The following is a 19,981-nucleotide window of genomic DNA, read 5'->3' on the forward strand; positions in this document are numbered from 1 at the left end:
CACACACACACACACACACACAATGGTATGCACACAGATGTATGCACATTGCAATGATCGGAAAGAACAGCATGATCTAAATGCAGTACACATACCGAGAACCACCGACACACACACAGTTAGAAATGGAACCATTAATTGTAGCTGCTCGCATGCTCGGTGTGTGAGTATGTGTGTGCACAGGGTGTAGAAGTGCACTGTTAGCTCATAATATTTATTCAGCCGTGAATGCCTTCAGCCCACACAAATACGTTACACACTCCAAACCTGTTGGATGGGCTCGCTATGAAATCGTTCATGTTTAAGATATGGCAGCAGGGAGGAAGTGTTGCGAGAGATTAAAACGTGTTACAACATACCCCTATCTCTTCTGTTTATTTGGACTTGAACAGGTTGTGGCAAATGTGTGAATCAAAAGAAAAGATCAATTATTTGTGTAGGAGAAGACAAAGCATTATTAATAAGCCATGGGTTTGTGCTAACTTGCCGTAACACAGAAAAGGATGAATTAAGTGTTTTATGAATGAATGGATCCTATTCAGCAACTTGCGTTGGAAAAAACTGAATCCAGAGACCCGGGTTTGATGGCGAAAACTTACTGGCATCAGCGAGATACAAGATTCATGGGTGAAATGCTTACAGGAAATTTTGCCTCATGCTTCATTTCCATTCAAAACAACAACAACAACAACAACAACAACAAAAAACACATAGGGACACTTGTTTTATGAAGCCCATATTTCATCTATCCATCCATTTTCTGTACCACTTATCCTACACAGGGTCGCATGGAGCCTATCCCAGGGGACTCGGGGCACACGGTGGGGGACACCCTGGATGGGGTGCCAACCCATAACCGGGCACAATCGCACACACAATCACACACTACAGACAATTCGGAAATCAGCCTACAGCGCAGGTCTTTGGACTGAGGGAAGAAATCGGAGTACGCGGAAGAAACCCCTGAAGCAGAGTGGAGAACGTGCAAACTCCATGCACACCAGGTTTAGGCGGGGATCCAACCCCGGAGGTACAAGGCAAACGGGCTAACCACTAAGCCACCATACACCCCCCCAAGCCCATATTCATAAAGCATTATAACTATGCTTAAAATTCCTTTGTTTAGAATTCATTGTTACAAGTTATGTAATACAAGTAATGATTTCTTGTGAGCATTCTTACAAAAACTATAATAATGCCTTATAACCCTCTAATAATGTGCTATAAATTATTAAATCTAAATAAAATGATGGGGAAAAAATTACATCTCAGGCATACAACATTTTTTTAGCACTCCATTAAAGTGACTGTATAAATATTAATAAATAATACAATTGCTTTATCATTATTCGCAGCTTTTATTTACATGAATAGTTATAAAGTTTGGCACTTCAGTGAGACTTATGACACTTGATGTACAACATAATACATCATTAAACGTTATGAGGCATTATTTTAAATTTTATAAAACTGCTTACAAGGAATCATTACCAATAAAGAATTGGTCAAATGAAAGTTAAAATACATTTAAAACATAACATACCTCTTCTGAGTGACCTTTGACCCTGATGTAAATGATTATTGTCTTTATTAAATGTCATTAAATAGGCAAAAAAAAAAAAAAAAACACACACTCAAGGTAGAAATTACAGTTTCGGTGAGGTGGGGGGAAAATACAATTCTTAGCAAATATTTATAGTCGACTTTCCCAAAAATGAAACGTAAAATCAGTTGCATATGCACAAACACTTGCAGATTTTCTATCAAACTATATTTCATAGCATAGTAATGTAGATTTTTTTTCAAGCAAACTGTAAAAAAAAACAACAACAACAAAGAAAAACAACAACAGCATGAGCTTTACAATATATATATATTTTTTTTTACAAAAGGCAGAAATGAGCTTGGAGCTGGAAACGTGCTGCGCATATCTCAGTTTAGTGGATTGTCAGTCAGCAGGGTGGTGTGTGTGTGTGTGCACCTCTGCCTCGGGCCACACTGCCTCCTGTACACACTCACGTTTGCCAGCTTCCTCGTTTTACCGGCTGCCATGGTGATTTATGAATTTGTCCATGTCCCTGACAGGTAAATAGGATTTATTTAAGGCTTTAAAAGCCAGGCTGCCTCAGATGGTCCACCCATCTCAGCTCCAAAACACATTATCACAGAGAAGAAAAAAAAAAGAAAAAAGAATGCAATACTTTATACACTGTTCATATGATCATCGCAGGTATTTTATATGAATATGTCACTTTGCAGGGTTTTATACAGTTGAAACAAAGCTTGGCTCCTACACACAAAATAAATACAAAGCATCGATTATTCAAATATAGTTTGTCATGTATGCAAGAGTCCTGAATTTATAGCAACTTTTTAAAAAACAGGGACAATTTTCACTTTAGAAATCCTCCATGGAAAGTAAAAAAAAAAAAAAGAAAAGAAAAGAAAGAAAGAAGGAAAACACTTTTTTTAAATATTCAAATGTTGTGTTTTGGAAGCTTGTCATGGATGTAAAAGTTCTGAAATTTCATCAACTTTTTAGCTTTTTTAAAAAAGGAAATGCCGTTTGGAAAATATTTTTTACAAAAAGATTTATTTTTTAAAACATCCATTTGGAAGGTTGTCATGTATAAAAAATAAAAATAAAAATAAAAATAAAAAAGTCTGGAAATTACATAAAGCTTTTCAAAAACCAAGCAGATTTTAGCTTTCCAATAAAGAAAACGTGCTTTGGAAAATGTATAATAATAATAATAATAATAATAATAATAATAATAATAATTTCCATTTTTTGCTTGGAATTAATTCAACCCTAAAGGTTTTTTTTATTATTATTATTTATTTATTTATTCCCCCCTTTGCCAAGCTTCCTTTACAAAGTCATATATAATCATGTAAAAAAAATAACCTCCTGTACAAATGTTCATCTGTGTTCATTCATGGAAAAACAAAACGTTTGAACGTGACGATAAAAAGGCACTATTACCTCTAAGGGTATTTTCAATATTTCAGATTTATGATCTTTGGCAGAGAACGAGACACGGCTGTACACAGACGACACAAATTCAACAAAGGCAATAAAGCAGGCAGCCATTATGGTGTAGGAGAGCAAATCGCTCAGGAAAAATAAAACATAAACACTTACTGTTTGTCCGTTTGGTACTCGGGGTACCAGCATTAGGAGAATTTAGCTGAAGTGCGTTTGGCTGCATGCGGGTGATCGTAAATTACTGCAAAAGGAGCCACAGGAGTATGTAAAGCACCACTACAGAGTGAAGGACTGCTCCTTAAACAAGACCGAATATCTGTATGTGTGTCTTTGGCGCTATGGTGATCGGAGCCACTAAGCACTTTTGGTACTCTCAGTTTTTGGAACAGTGTAGATGCAAATTTAGCTCTCTGGTGTTAACTGAGGAACTTGTTCACCATCTGAGGCCTCCAGATTCAGGGAATGGAGAATCTCACTCTTCCCACTCGTGCTCAGGTCTTGCGGTTGTGACTGAAACACTTCTCCCTGTTTTTTATATTGCTCCTGGACCTCGGCTTGAACTTCCCCTCTCCGCTGCTCATGTTTCTCAGCCAGTTGGGCGAGCCGTCGTTCCTCTGCCTCAATCTCCTCCGTGGTGGGGATGGAGTTCTTCTTGGGTCTGCCTTTAGGCTTTGTAGGGGCCTCGTGCCCTCCTTTTAGTACCTGAAGAAACACAAGATGCTCTTTAATAGGACCGTGACAGATGAAAGCCAAGGTCAAAGGTCAATGTGGTTATTATAGTGATTAAGGGACGATGTGTGGTCATTAATTTCTGACAGGAAATCTTCTAGAGAGCTTTTCTTCTTGGATGAGATGTTGACCATGCTGAAGCAGATCTGCACTTTATCCTAAATCATCTTCCGTGTCTCTCAACACACGAACGCATACACACACTTAAGCACACTGCCTCGAGGCGAAAGCTTTCTCGGCATTATATATGGTGTACAGGTTAAAAACTGTCTAATGGATTTTTAATGGTAGGGTTTGGATTTCTACTCTGCAGCTTGGTGGTCCATTTGACTTTTGTTTTAGTTATGAAATACAGACATCCAAATGATAAGTTAAAGATGATATATACTGTATATATCAAGTCTGTCAGCCTCTGTGATACTTTTTAACTCCTACAGCACCACTTCCTGAACATTAAGTCCTTCAATTAAAGGTGAATCTCTACCACTGAACATTTTCATTTTTCCAATAACTGTAGAAAACCAGTGCTATATACTGAATAGCAAATCCTTTTCAAGCTTATTACATATAATACCTTCTAGATTATATATTAGACAAACACCATATGGCATGAGCAGAAGTATCTATATTTACAGTTTGCGATTTTTGCTATATACCCGACTGCAAATCAGGTTTATTGTCAAAATGTACAGACTTTCAGCTGTTTGCGATGAACAAATCAAACAAAAGCAATTGAAATAGTTCAACATGACGAATGCTTCAAGTGGTTTCGACAAATTCAACTGAAAATGCAACTTATAATGATTTCTCCAGTCTCAAAATTATTCAACCCCTTCATGCCAAGCATCTTTAGTACTTATAGGATCCTTTTGCTGTTATAACTTGCTGCAAACAAGATGCATGGCTAGATACCAGCTTCTGGCTGCATTCCTGAGGAGTCTTAGTTCAGTAATGTTCTTGGGTTTGCGTGCTGCAACCGCCTTCTTCAAATCCTACCAGAGATTTTCTATGGGGTTCAAGTCAGGTGACTGTGATGGCCCTGTAGAATCGTCCTTGTAGAATCATCACTGGGTCCAGTGTGCTGGGAAGACTATGTGTTTCGTGACTAGCCGCTCGAAGCACTTCAAGACGATAGGTGTGAGTGCAACAGGCTGGTCGTCATTCAGGCAGGACACCGATGATTTCTTCGGTATAGGTAGTTCTGTTCAGGTTGTTTGTAATGTATATTCATTTGCAGATAATAAATCTATTTTTTAATGACTTAGAGTATTAGCATGGAGCCAAACCGTCCACTTGGGTGTGTGAGAATTGTTTTTTTTTTCCCCTAGGATTTTCTCGTTGGTAATTTTGGCACCTCTGCATAAGATCAGTGCATTGATGTGTATGTCTGTGCGTTTGATGTTATTATTTGTGCAGGTGCTGACCTGGTAAATGGCATGATGGGTTGAGCTTAAATAAATACCATTATTAAAAGATATGGTTAGGTGATATTAAATCAGATTAGCTGTTCTCGTTACCTTTGACTAAGAACCAAATGACTAAGAGCATATTGTTAACAGAATATTGGCCTTAAGTGTGAAAGTACCAGATTTGTAATGACACATCCCCAGTGGAGCTGCTCCACCCACATCAGTAAAGAAGTGCTCATTGCTGATCAGAAAAATAGCCACTATTTTATCAAAGCTATTATACTGGACTTACCATTTTCTTCCATTTCATCCGTCTGTTCTGGTACCAAGTCTTGACCTGGAGCTGGGTGAGACCAAGAGACTGAGCCAGGTCCAATCTGCACATGCACAAACACACACAGTGCAAATCAATACAACCTGTAAGAAAATTAGCACAAATGATCAACAAGAGAAATTGAGAGTAATGGTGAGTGTCTGGGTTTGTGTGTGTGTGTGTGTGTGTGTTGCTCATTTCCAAATCCTGCCACCTGCTGCACTACGCAAAGCACTGAGTGTCACAGATTCCCCCTTCTCATGGCCGTCGCTACGGCAACAAGCTCCATATGCTTATGTTCTCATTTCTGTTGCAGTCCTGTCTCCACCCCTAGTCCTGTTATTCGTCGGTTACTGATTATGTTCACCTGTTGGATGTTTTCTTCTTGATTGTTCATTGCGAAGACTTGCCAATAGTATTGTACATTACTAAGCTTATGTCTCGGTCTACACCTGATCTGTTTCTTGCCATTTTCGACTTATGCCTGTGTACTTGACTATGATTACACTGCTTGTCTGTGCTCTGACCCCCAATTTGCCCTAATAAAACACATAAAAACACACTTGGCACTACCTCTAACCTTATGTTACACCAAGGGAACTATTTTTAATTGGCATATTAATTAGCTTGAACAGATGCTATACAATATTTCTGCAATCAGGCATATGAAGGGAAAACTTGAATAAACTGAGCAAAATACAATACAGTATCAAGCAGCATAAAACTATAACCTGGATGCTAGCATACTGACACTTTACATAGCAAAAATGGAGACATTAGCCAGATCCCAGACTCAAATTATGTGTGATGAGCCAAAGACTTTTGGCCTTCTTTGTCGAAGATGGTAAAGACTTATATTCCACAGTCTACATTAATGCACCAAATTAGCTTGTCATACTTCTGAGTTCAAATACATTATTTGTCACTTTTTAGCATAGTTAGTTGGACTTCTGTAGAGGTATAGCATGGTATGAGCTAGTCTGTTGGTGTTTTGACTTATGTGTGCACTCAAACCTAAAGACATTTGACTCAAGCATGTCCTTTGTCCTGTTAGGAACTTCCACTACAATAACTAAATCCTATTAACTGGCAGCAAAGGGGAAGACGACTGACACACATCTCAAAGACATCTGTTATCCTACACATAAAACCCAGTGGGTGGCCATCTCTGCCGGTCCAGATGTCCATCTAATCACAGCATAATCAGTAAAACTGCAATGACATATCAAAGGAGGACACACTGTTCGGTCTAGAATAGTTTTCCCAGACTGACTGTAATTGCAGACCTTCCACTCAATTCTGTCACCATTTATCTATACAGGAAAAAAGGTAATCCTATCATACGAGATCATTTCTGTCTTCAAGGCAGCCAGGCTTCCTTTGGCCACTCCGGCAAGCTTTCCATGACTAATTCAGCGATTGGTTTGGCGGTAATGTGATAGCCATGGCTGGGCCTGGACCGTACAGAGAGCGCTGTATCAAACAGCCGTGCTATCAAACGATCACACAGAGATTCCTGTCATGTCTTCCTTCAAAGTAGCTCGCAACAGCTAAAAAGGATTAACTAGCTCTACCACATTGCCTCTCCCATCCAGGCAGTCAAACACTCCATGTCACTTTGATGTCAGACACATAGATTTGTTGGAATTGAGCAAAATCGATGCACACACAGAAAACAATGGTCTTTCTCTTTCTTGTACTCTGTCTCTCTATTTTCTTGGGTTTAGATATCTAAGAAATGAAATGAGGTCCCTGTCTCATGGGGCTATTCGGGGACACATGCTGCTTACAAAGGATAATCATTAAACTCAAATAATAATGAAAACAAAAAATAAGTCACCAAAACTCTGACTGGGATATATTGCAAATTGTGTTACTTCTGTCAGAAGCTTGTTTATCACATGGGTTGGCTTAAAATGGAATAAAAAAACAATGGGACATGCTGTAATAAGAAAATAATCAAAGATGGTGTGGTGTGATGCTCAAAATTTGATTATTTTCCTATAACAGCACATCACATACTGTTTTATTCCTCTTATACTGTACCACAGAGATTTGCCAATGCTTACAATTTTTTATGCATTTAAGAACAACAAATGGATTTTTTTTTTTATCCATTTCCAGTTACGGTCAATGTTGTTAAAAGTCTGGAAGGCAAGTTAGTTCCTGTTATTATTATACAGTGCTGTGAAAAAGTATCCTGATTTCTTGACTCCACTATCAGAAAGACGCCGGGCAAAAACTGCATCCATAGAAGAATGACGAGGTGAAAACCACTGCTAACCTAGAAGAACATTAAGGCTCGTCTGAATTTTGCCAAAACGCACCTTGTTGATCCTCAAACATTTTGGGAGATTGTTCTGTGGATTTATGAGTCGAAAGTGGAACTGTATGGGAGACAGGGATCCCTTTACACTTTAAATCAAACACCAAATTCCATAAAAAGAACATCATACGTACAGTCAAACATGGTGGTGGAAATGTGATGGTGTGGGGATCCATCTCTGATTGGCTAAAGAAAAAAGCTAAATTTAAGTTTCGGAGAGGCCTAGTCAAAGTGCTGATTGAATCAAATGATATGCCGTGGCAGGACCTTAAACGGGCAGTTCATGCACAAAAACATTACAAAGTGGCTGAAGTAAGGCAGTTCTGCAAGGAAGAGTTGGCCAAAATTCCACCACAGTGCTGTGAAAGACTGATCTCCAGTCTTTAGGTGGCACAAACAGATTTTAAATTCAAGGGGGCAATTCGTTTATCGCATGGGTGATAGGTGTTGGATTACATTTTCCTTCAACAAATAAATAAATAAAAACTGTATTGTGTGTTTACTCAGGTTGCCCTTGTTTTATAAACTATTTAGTATGAGATATACAGAAACAAAAGAAATCAGGGTGGGGGCAAATACTTTTTTCATAGCACTGGAGGATATAGTAGCTATAATTTGTTGTTTCTTAGTTAATAAGACCAAAAGAAAAGCAGCAACAACTGTAAGCCCTGTCCTGAAGACTTTGCCGTGTTGGAAAATGTAAGGGATCTGCTTTACTTCTGAGTGAAGACAGTGACCCTGGAGACTCCTCCAAAAAATAGTGAAGTAGTAAAGATAGTAAAGTATGAGAGCATTAATCTAAACCTGTGATTTCCCTGCAGCTGAAATTATTGTAATAGCTTCCCTTATAGAAAATTAATCAACACCTTCTGACCAATCAAGACCTCTCTCTCTATATATATATAAATATATATTTTTATATATATATATATATTATAAAAATAATGGCCTCAGAGGCCTCTCTCTCTCTCTCTCTCTCTCTCTCTCTCTCTCTCTATATATATATATATATATATATATATATATATATAAGTAAATAAAATACCACAGAGGTCTTGATTGATCAGAAGGTATATATATATATATATATATATATATATATATATATATATATATATATATATATATATATAAAAAAGCTGTTTAAGCTGTTTAATCCTACTTATGGAAATACAAAATCCTAATTACATAATATGCAACAGAGAAATGTGGGTTCTCTGGCCAGTCTTGACATCCATAAAGTTTTTTTTTCTTGCTATTTCGTATACGTTTTTTCAATATGAGCCCGAACGTGGGCTCCTGTAATACTGCTTTGTGCCGATGTCAACATACAAATAAAGCTGAAATGAAATATTTTTTAGACAGAAAACATACACATACGTGGCACTTGAGGCTTATTTTTAACTCAATTGATGATGATGATCATAATCATCTGTACCTTATAAAAATGATTAGGACTGAATTATATAAATTGTACAAATTTGTATGGTAGCATGTTTTATGAGGTTTTGATTATGTGGCTGCGTGCACACTTTCAGCTGTGGCTGAGGAGCTCAGAAGCCAAAAACCACAACACACACACAGAGAGAGAGAGAGAGAGAGAGAGAGCGAGAGAGAGAGAGAGAGCGAGAGAGAGAGAGAGAGCGAACAAACAGACCAGCAATATGGTGATCACATCCTTCCTACTGCCTGAGGATAGGGATTTCCCCCAGTTTATGTTCTTCCTTCAGCTGGGACTTTAATTAATTCACTTCTAAGACTGAATGGCAGGTATCAGATGTGTGTGTGTGTGTGTGTGTGTGTGTGTGTGTAGATCAGTGTAAGAAAAGTCCGGCCAAGTACTCGACAGTCTCTGCCTTAATTTGAAACCTTACAATCCGGAGCCATTGATCTATTTACCCATGAGGGTGTTAAGTTATGAAAAATGCATTTCTCTTTAAATTTATAGCACGGCACAAAAGTCTTAGGCACATGTAAAGAAAATGTACAGCTGCTTTATTCTGGTCAGCCTTACATTGGATCCAGATCCTATGCTGGGATAAATTGGGTGCGAGGGGAGAATAAGCCTAGATGTGACACCACTTTAGAGTGTCCAATCCACCGACTAATATGTTGTTGGGTTGGTGGGAGGAAACCGGAGAACCCAGAGGAAACCATACGGAGAACATCGAAACTTTTTAACAACTTGGTATAGATGTTTCTTTTCTCTGTAACATTTTTTTTTTTTTTTCAAAATGATTTGTCTATAGCCAAAACTTGTGGGGTTTTTTCTGCACAAATACTGTACATATTAAGATATGTACATTAAATGAAACAAAATTGTAAAAGGATGCTTAAGACTTTTGCACAGTACTGTATACGTATCTCTTTCCTGTTTTGAGAAAGGAGCTGTTTGCTATTTGTATATATACTAGTATTTAGCTTCTTAAAGCAATTTGGACATGGCATAAAAAGAAAACGCTCTTATGCAGGGTTCTGCATGGAACCGTTAAGGGTTCCCCAAGAGGAACCAACAGAAGAACCAGTGTGTGAAATATGACTTTAAACTGAACAGGACTAAAAACTATGAAGAATTGTCCGTCTGTCACATTTTGAACCTTATGTTCCTTCATGGGCAGGCTTTAGATTTTCAATTTTAAATACAGTCCATGCTATAATGGAAGTATGTTCAGCAGGGCCAAGCATGAAGTCGGAAATAAAATGGAAAATGTGCGAAGGCTGAGAAGGAACGACCCACAAGAGGCAACCTAAGACACACGGATTACATCATCTCATTGTACAAAGCTCCAAAGTGTTTTATATACACCTGTGTGTATATTAAATGATCGGCATGGAATCAGTGTAATACATTTCTGTTTGCTGTTATTGGCATGTCTCCCTGTTTTCTTGAATGGGTGTAGTGTTTCTTTTAGACGATTTCTGGTCAGCTATTCAAAAGCCCAAGGTTAAAATGTTACTATTCTCTCGACCAGAACATTAGGTACCTAATGTTCTGGCTCGTGCGGGTTAACCGTGTTTGACACATTCCCAAAAGTATAAATCAAAATGTCACTGTGATAATCAATGCCATTCAGTTTCCAACATCTGCTTTAGTTTTTTTTTTTTTGTCTGTTGCTCAGACTATGAAAATCTATTTCATGCATACGTGTACGTTCTTGTTTCTTCAAGGATATTGCACTAAAGTTTATGACTGATAAAAAAATATTATAGCGCTGACCCTGCTGAAGGAAATATGAAGTACAAACACAGAAAAAAAGCAGGTGATTGTGATGGAACCAGTATTTGAACCTGATGTCTTGTTAGCATTTTGATTCATCCATCCATTTTCTATAGCTATCTAAATCCTACTGGGTCGTGGGGAACCTGGAGCCTATTCCATGGAGCATGGGACACGAGGCGGGGTTACACCCTGGACAAGGTGCCAATCCATCGCAGGGCACAATCACATACACATTCACACACCCGTTCATACACTACGGACACTTTGGACATGCCAATCAGCTTACCATGCATGTCTTTGAGCTGGGGGAAGAAACCGGAGTACCCGTAGGAAACCCCCGCAGCACGGGGAGAACATGCAAACTCCACACACACACACACACACACACACACACACACACACAGGGCAGCGGCGGGAATCGAACCAACAACTCAGGAGGTGTGAGGCGAACATGCTGGCCACTGAGCAATTGTGCGCCCTGTTTTTATTCAATTCTACAGTAATACTAACTTACTAATACAAAAACAACTGCTGCTTGTTTAAATGCAGAATAATCCAGATGTTATTCATGGTACAGTGGTGTGCCCCAATGTCTTTATGGTACATAACGCTTACTCCTGAGTTACAACTACTTTATAATTGGTTCTCTGGTTCACAGCTGAATGACTGTCACGGCAACAGTGTCGAAATAAAGTCTAAATGCAGAAAATATATATTCCATCTTTTTTTTTAAAAAAATACACGTTTAGCAAATTATATTTTTAAAAGAGTACATACAATTATACATGTAACACATTAAATGTTATGGCCGTAAGTGGGGTCCAGGCACCGTTTGCAAATAGCACCCCCAGTGGCCAGTTCGTAGTTATTTAGAACACTAAAGAATATAGATGAACATATTGTTGATGTTTTGTGATGATAGCTCAGTGCTGTCACTGTGAAATACTGTACCTGGTGAAATCTGATTGGCTGATGGTGGCCATGTTTTTTTTTTATATATATATAACCCAGTCATTCGACTTATGGTTCCTGAGAAACTACTATATGAACTTAACTCCATCTCAATGTATATATGTGATAATTATAATGAATAATAAATAAATAAAGCAAGGATAATCAGGTATATATATATATATATATATATATATATATATATATATATATATATATATTATTATTATTATTATTATTATTATTATTATTATTATTATTATTACAAGGCTAATCTTTGTAACTTTTCATACAAATGTGTGGGGTGAATTTTGATACATTTTCAAATAGGAGAGTTTATGCTGTTTAATAATAATAATAATAATAATAATAATAATAATAATAATGATAATAATGTATACCAGGTGCTGACCTGTCAGGAGTGGAGAGGTACTTCTGCTTCTGAAACTTCTTCTCCAGACCCATGAGCTGCAGCTCAGTGAAGATGGTGCGACTGCGACGTGGCTTCTTCAGCCGGGGGGCGCTGTGCTCCGTCTCTGACTCGCTGCTGATGCTGACGGGCGTCTCGCTCGACACAGGCTCACCTGGCAGTGCATGCTGGGGCGACACCATGGGCAGGTGGGTGACCCGGCCAGGGGGCGAGGGTTGGGGAACGTGTGCCAGGCCACTGGGGGGCTGACGTGTGATGACAGACAGCAAGGGGTATGCGAGTGATGACGGGCCTGCAGGAACACATATCATTTTCATTTTAAATAAAGGTAGCTGATCAGAGATGGTTAGAGTAGTCAAAAAAATGACACGGAAAACAGATGTTATCTAATAACATTACTCAGTTAAAAAAATGAAATATCTAGACACCTACTTAAGTAAGAGTAAGACAGGATCTACAAGGGGAAAATATCACTGAGATTTATAAGTCATGAGATCAACATTATTTAATGTGACTAAATGCCAAATAAATAGCAAGGCATTAAGTTATGTATTAACATATTAATTACAATATAATGGGGGGGGGGGGGTTGGTTACAATATAACCAATTACCATGACGAACATAACATCAAGTTGAGTTCACATTGAATCATGCACTGCAAAAAAATGACATCTTTGCAAGCAAATACATCTTGAATACAGTCACATTTATCCAGTAATTCCGATGATAAAAATATAATAAACTAAATATAAGATTATTAAACTTTATTAAAAATTATTAAGATTGTTTCTAGATATTTTTACTCATTTCAAAATAATAATTTCACTTTTTTTTTCTAGAAACAAATGCATAAAATATTAAAAAAGGTTCAATCTGCCAATAAAATAAGACTATTTCAAGGTTTAAAAGCCATATAAAACCATCCTTGCACAGAGAAGTTATAATATATAGTTCAACACAGGTAGCGTGAATTATGGAAGCAGGAATGACTTTATTATGGGTTTTTTTGGACGTTAAGGCCTGATTTCAATTGCAGAATTTAAGCCAAGACCAAAGTAAAACGTCTCCTGACTCCCCACTGATGTGATACTTCGGTTCAGCAAAGTGTTTAATCCAGATTCGGAAAACGGCCCTAAATTGCGCACGAGGATCTGTTTGACTGCTTTAATTGTGACGCTGTCACATGCTTAGCTGCTGCGTGGCCAGTTTAAGCAGCCATTATGGTCCAAGTGAACTAAATCCTCACTAATAGCCTGTCCCTTCTCGCCTTAATGGTGTTGGGAAACGCTAAAAAGCCTGACCTGGCTGATGTAGGTCATTGAACTGCAGAACTGCTCTGATGATGTAAGCAGTGTTTTACACGACACCCCTGAACCCGTGGACGATAATGATTCTCCTAAATCTCTTCAACTCTCTGCGTTTCTCTTTCTCTCAGTCTCCATCTCTCAGACAGCAATAAGACGCCAGACTTCATAAAATGCAGACTCAAGAGATAATGTGTTTTTTTTTTTTTTTTTAAAAAAGAAAAGGCTAAAGATGCTTTTAGAAATAAATAGAGAGAGAAACAGAGAAAGGGTTTGATCGTGTCCAGATAAGGCAAAAATGTGAGATATTTTTTAGTTATGATTTTTGGAAAGGTGTTTTCATGGGTGGAAAAAATGGGAGAACAAGATGGAGACGGTTCAGTGTGTCAGAAGGAGAATGACTTCATTTTAGGATGGTTGACTGCTAATATTCCACTTCAGCCACAAGTTCAGGCATGAAACCTCTCAGCACCCTTTACAACTCAATCTCTCTCTCTCTCTCTCTCTCTCACACACACATACACACACACACACACACACACACACACACACCTCAATTATTCAGCATCTTTGTTAAACACTATTTAATATGTGTGAGTCAGATTAGTGCAGAGCTGCTGAGGTGACATGATGGTTATTATTTGTTTATAAGGTGTGGCCACAAATGAATATCCACAAGTTAATATTGTAAGATCCACAAATGAAGTATCTCATAGCCACAAATGATTACGTTAAATATGTTGTGGAACGTCATGTTTTATGCATAATACATAGAAATTTGAGAATTCCATTGCTTGAATTAATGAAATGTTATGGATATTATCCATCATCTCCACACTTCGGTTCCTGCTGCCACATTTTCACTGGCTCATTATATTAAATTCAGTTTGATTTGATTTGTGTAGCAAATCATGTCTTAACAATAGACATCTTCACAAAGCAGCGATGAAGAAATCCGGATGCTGATTTAGCCAGAGGTGACAACGGTGATGGACAACTTCCTGAGACAACATGATTTAGAAACGTGTCGAGAAACCAGACTCAACCAGAACTTAGATACCGGATAGTGGGATTATAACTCATTGTCTTTCGACAATTGTATAGCATAAAATCAAATGGTACTGTGTTTTGAAATGATGTTCAGTATGAGCAGATTGTTAAGAGGGCTGGGATGAAAACAGGACAGTGTTTATGATTACAGCAGCAGTTCAAATACAACAGATGCCATGTGGCTTTAATACAGTATATTCATTTGTGGCCATGCCGTATGTAAAGAATAACATTGCGTCGTATTGGGCCATATCACACCACCCCGGCGTGTATTTTTTAGAGCAGCAAGACAGTCCAAAGTGTCATATTCTGCTTATACCACCATAATTTCCCAACAATTACAATGCATAACTTATTGACAAATGACCTGCCATACTATTTACTAGTTAATAGTTAGATCTAATGTTGTGGAACATCCATGAGACAAGTTAGTTACATTACACTAACATCATAACAACAACAAACAGTTGTTTCCTAGGGCATCTCCGTTTCTTTCTCTTGAAGCTGTTGACACAGCTTGTCATTTTACAAATAGAAAAGAATAAACTCCTCTGTCCTGAAGACCTTCCCATGCTGGGAAACTTTACAAAGCACCGTGACGGTTACAAAGAGATGACAACAAGATTCCTTCTACAAATATTACATAAATATCTCCTAACAAAAAAAAACTTCACTTCAGAGATGAACAATTATACATCAATCAGCCATAACATTAAAACCACTGACAGGTGAAGTGAATAACATTGATTATCTCGTTACAAAGGCACCTGTCAAAGGCGTGGGGTATGTGCTGAAAGCAGGAAACATCCTCAAGCGTAAGGATCTGAGCGACTTTTACAAGGGCCAGATTGTGATGGCTAGATGACTGGATCGGAGAAACTCCAAAACGGCAGGTCGTGTGATGTGTTCCTGGTTTGCAGTGGATAGTACCTACCAAAAATGGTCCAAGGAAGAACAACCACTGAACCAGCAACAGGGTCATGGGTTCCCAAGGCACACTGATGCACGTGGGGAGCGAAGCCTAGCCCGTCTGGTCTGATCCCACAGAAGAGCTACTGTAGCGCAAATTGCTGAAAAAGTTCATGCTGGCTATGATAGAAAAGTGTCAGAACACAGTGCTTAATTGTGCTGCGTAGCCGAGTTCAATAATGTTAACTTGGTAAAGTGTTCAAAGCGTGGATTTGGCCTCCAAATTCAGTGGGATGTGCTGGACAAACAACTCTGATCCATGGAGGCCTACAGGACTACACAATATTAGGCAGGTGGTTTTAATTTTATGGCTGATGGGTGTATGTTTTGTTTGTTAACGACACATTTTATCAACAGAGTTTTCTTAGACTACTTGGTGCATCCACCATACAAGCTGATGTGAATTATTATGAACACTAAGTCACCACTATTCTGCAGCTTAGAGCTTGCTAAGTTTAAAAAAATGTCCACATACACTAATCATCATATGATATCATAATGATATCACAATGTCGGTCTGATGTGATGATACTTTGTAAAATACCAAAGATAATAATAAATTTTTTATGACCTACTTACGATTTGATAGGAAGGATAAAAATATTTTAAAACTGCCAATACATCCCATTTCTATCAACATTCTTCAATATAAAAGACTTAGATCTATAATTAGCCGAGTGGGAAATTTCTCAGAACAGTTCCTCATTGTGATGTGATGTGATTTGTATCTGGAAATTAACACCGCTGCCTGTCACTCATCCACCTGAGCTAACAAACAAAACTGAGAAAGTCGAAACCTGCGCCGATCAACTGTCAGCAAAAGAACCTGGTAGCAAACATTACACCAGTGGTTGCAGCTTGTCAGTACTGTTCGAAGCTGTTGTGGCACCTCGAGTGATTGGATTCCACGAGGATGATTACACTTGGCACTCGGTGTACATTTGAACCCTCAGTAATGCTGTGGAAGATGTTTTGGTTGCTCAAGTGGAGCTCTCACTCATCAGCGATCAAACCCAGAACATAAAAGAGGAACGTGGATGATAGGAATATGTTATTTCATTCTAACGTACCCTCACTTTACCCATTCATGTTTAGATTGAGCTGATAATACAACATTCATGGTTTGAATTGCACCTTGATTGTGTAGTGATAAGGCGATAAACGTTCCATCGTTTTATTTACAGTGCAGGTTTCCTTGAAGTAATCATAATAATCAGGAGGTAATCTGCTATTAAAGGATTAGAAATGCATAAGGACCTGACAGATATTTTAGGCCAGGATTTTTTTTTTTTTTTTTTTTTTTTTACCTAGTCTACTAGATTAAAATTTTATAATGTTATTGTGGCAGTTTTATACCAGTCCATACAGGATTTGCGGCCAAAATTTTTTTTATATTTTCAAAAATTTGCGATGCAATTTTGTTTTCTTATGAGTTTTTTTTTTTTGCAGGAAAACTACTTGAATTAGCGAAATTGCATTGCATGAAATTGTTTTTCACAGTGATGTTTGTTGGTAAATGAGACCTTTTAGCGGTACTCATGTTCGACGCACGTGAATCGAAGAGGGCTTTGGCTGAATGCGCGTTGTGATGCCGTCACATGATGCATCTGCGTAAAATCTGTGGTAATTTTTAAAAAATGCAAGCTCCTGCAAATATTCCAGAGTTTCCTTGATTTTGCATTCATTTCTGCAATCGCAAAACAAAAATCCCCTTTCCCGTCACCATCAGCTAAACACAGAACCACGGTACTCTACACACAGAAACCCAACATTGTCCGGACTAATCTTATAACAGACTTGCGGCAATAAAATAATTCATTTCTTTATACTGATTGAAAATATCCAATAAGTTTCTATTCTGCCAGTATACTGTGAGAAAGGGTTCAAATGTACCAGACATTTTTTGAGTGTATGTGTGTTATTGTTGTTGTTGTTGTTGATATTTTTTTTTCTGTCTCACCTGTCAAAATCTTTTTGAAAAGATTTTAGTGGAACTCTAGTCAGTATTATGTTTATTGTAAGTGTTATTTAAGTATTTGGACTTGAAACATGAGCCTGTAGATTTTCTTTCAGGCCTGGAGGCAGCAGAAATGTAGATAAATGTCAAAATTGACATGAAAAGATATGAATGGTTATTGTTTTTTTTTTTTTTTAAAGATTAGCATGAAAGGATGAAAGGTGGATTCATTTGAAATGCAACTCGATCTGAACTAAAACTATGTTGAGGTGGTATCATAAAAAAAAATGTTTTTCAACCAAATACAGAACAGTTCATGCGTATGTGACATGGTGTCAGATTCAAAATGTATAAAAACTTAGTATACATAAGGATTAGAGAAAAGCCCAACTAGTTGTTTCTAGCTCCTTCTTCTCTCTCTCTCTCTCTCTCTCTCTCTCTCTCTCTCGCTCTCTCTCTCGCTCTCTCTCTCGCTCTCTCTCGCTCTCTCTGATGGAAGCTGTTATATGCGTCACCACCTTGTCATGCAAAATTACGAGTGTTGATTTTGATTTCTCTCATCTCCATACATAAATGCTTTTTAAAAAAAAAAAAAAAAAAAAAAGCCTTTGGTCATCAGTTTCCATTGAGAGATAAGTGATAAAGGAAATTGTGTAATCTGCCATCAGACTTGCTCATGTTTAGCCATAGTGGTTTCTCAAGAACTTTGATTTGTAGGATAAACTATCTGTGTGTGTGTGTGTGTGTGTGTGTGTGTGTGTGTGTGTGTGTGTGTGTGATACTTGTTTCTCTTTCTGTTCCTAAAGATAAAGCTGTGAAAGTGATAGGCCTACATAAGGATTAAAACACTTGGGAGTGTACTGTTATAGAAAGTTAATTTGTCATTTTCCAATTACAAGTGTTTTATTCTTCTTATACTACTGTGCATATGCATTGTACATTTTATTTGTTCATAGTTACATTCAGTGTTGTTGAATGTTGGTGAATAGCATTTATAAACATACGTTCCCTTACTATGCTTTCTTTTCTTCTCTCTCATGCAGCTTGTCATGTCATCAATAAACCAGAAACCCAAAGCCCTCCATCTTGAACACTTTCCTATATCGGAAAATGTCAACGTACAGCGTAGCCTCTGAGTGTTACAAAGCGTTGACACTGGAGACTCCTTCCATAAATGCCAAAAAGTCTGATTCTCCTTACAGAAAACTTCACCATATCAACAAATGTGTAGCATCTGCCATACAATTCCTGCTGCTGTCGTAGAAAATACTCCAACACCTTCGGAGCACTCAGAATGGGGAATCGAACAGCATTATGGTTTAACAGTGACTTCTATCTGGATGTTCTTATGTAAAATAACAGTACTAGCATGTGCAGATCTGCACAAACCGGCATTGTCGTGGAACATTTGAGAAGTCAGGTACTGCCACTGGATTGACAAATGACTTTGTGTAAAGTAATCATAAAGGAATTAGTAACTCAAGCTGACTCTGAAACACAGAACTGGTACTAACTTTAATTTCCCATGCATCACATGTCTTATTTACTGTATTCTGTTTCCCTTTTTTTTTTTTCTTGTTTTTTTTTGGCTTTTAGTTCAGTGAGTGTTACAATGGCCCCTTCTGGTATGATATCGTCATAACAAGGAAGAACAGCCCAGAGACGACCCACAGGGCAATATCGGCGCTATCCACTGTGACAGTCGCTTTCTATATTCAGAATTACAAGCCGCTGATGTAGTGGCATATAGAATATCTCACACCAGGGCTGCTAAGGAAGATACAGTGAGTGCCATGTTCTGATATTTGGACTGGATACTCTATACCTTCAGCACAAAGCTATCAAAAAAATCTGCACACTTACCCTTTGGCTTATTAGGAAACAGGATGTGTTTGAGACTATGTGTGCTTGTCCATGGAAATAATCCAATTCTAGTGAAAGTATGAATCCGTTGCTAGGAGTATTTTTATGATTTTAACAACACTAATTATTTGAATGTAATGCTCCTGAAATGGTTTACTGAGTGGTTTTCAGTGTCAAGTCTATCACAACAACAGCAAAAAGACTTTCTCATAGGTATTTATAAGTGGCTACAATATCATTCATTTATTTTCACACATAGGGCATGGTGAATTGCACCTTCACGTGTTTTTCATGTGCGATCATAGTCACAGAATAACGTGGAAAACATGACGTGAAATTCATGTGAGTTTTCTTGAATAACTGAGTAATAAAGGACTTTGAACCTGATCGTGTGCTAAAATGGTGACAATTTGAATGCACAAGGGCAACTGTTTGGATTTCATTTGATTAAAAAAAAAAAAATTAAAAAA

General features: G+C 37.8%; 1 protein-coding gene across 1 annotated transcript in view; it reads right to left on the reverse strand.

Annotated features, from left to right (window-relative positions):
- Window positions 1-254: 254 nt before the first annotated feature.
- Window positions 255-19,981, reverse strand: part of barx2 (BARX homeobox 2) — a 23,379-nt gene continuing 3,652 nt past the window's right edge. The window contains exons 2-4 of the mRNA XM_053623575.1: window positions 12,350-12,659; window positions 5,420-5,504; window positions 255-3,691 (exon numbers count right to left, since the gene is read on the reverse strand). Of these exons, the coding sequence (XP_053479550.1) occupies window positions 3,392-3,691; window positions 5,420-5,504; window positions 12,350-12,659 (695 nt within the window). The 3' untranslated portion in view covers window positions 255-3,391. The remainder of the gene's footprint in view (window positions 3,692-5,419; window positions 5,505-12,349; window positions 12,660-19,981) is intronic.

This window comes from Ictalurus furcatus, chromosome 4 (genome assembly GCF_023375685.1).
Source record: "Ictalurus furcatus strain D&B chromosome 4, Billie_1.0, whole genome shotgun sequence".
NCBI lineage: Eukaryota > Metazoa > Chordata > Actinopteri > Siluriformes > Ictaluridae > Ictalurus > Ictalurus furcatus.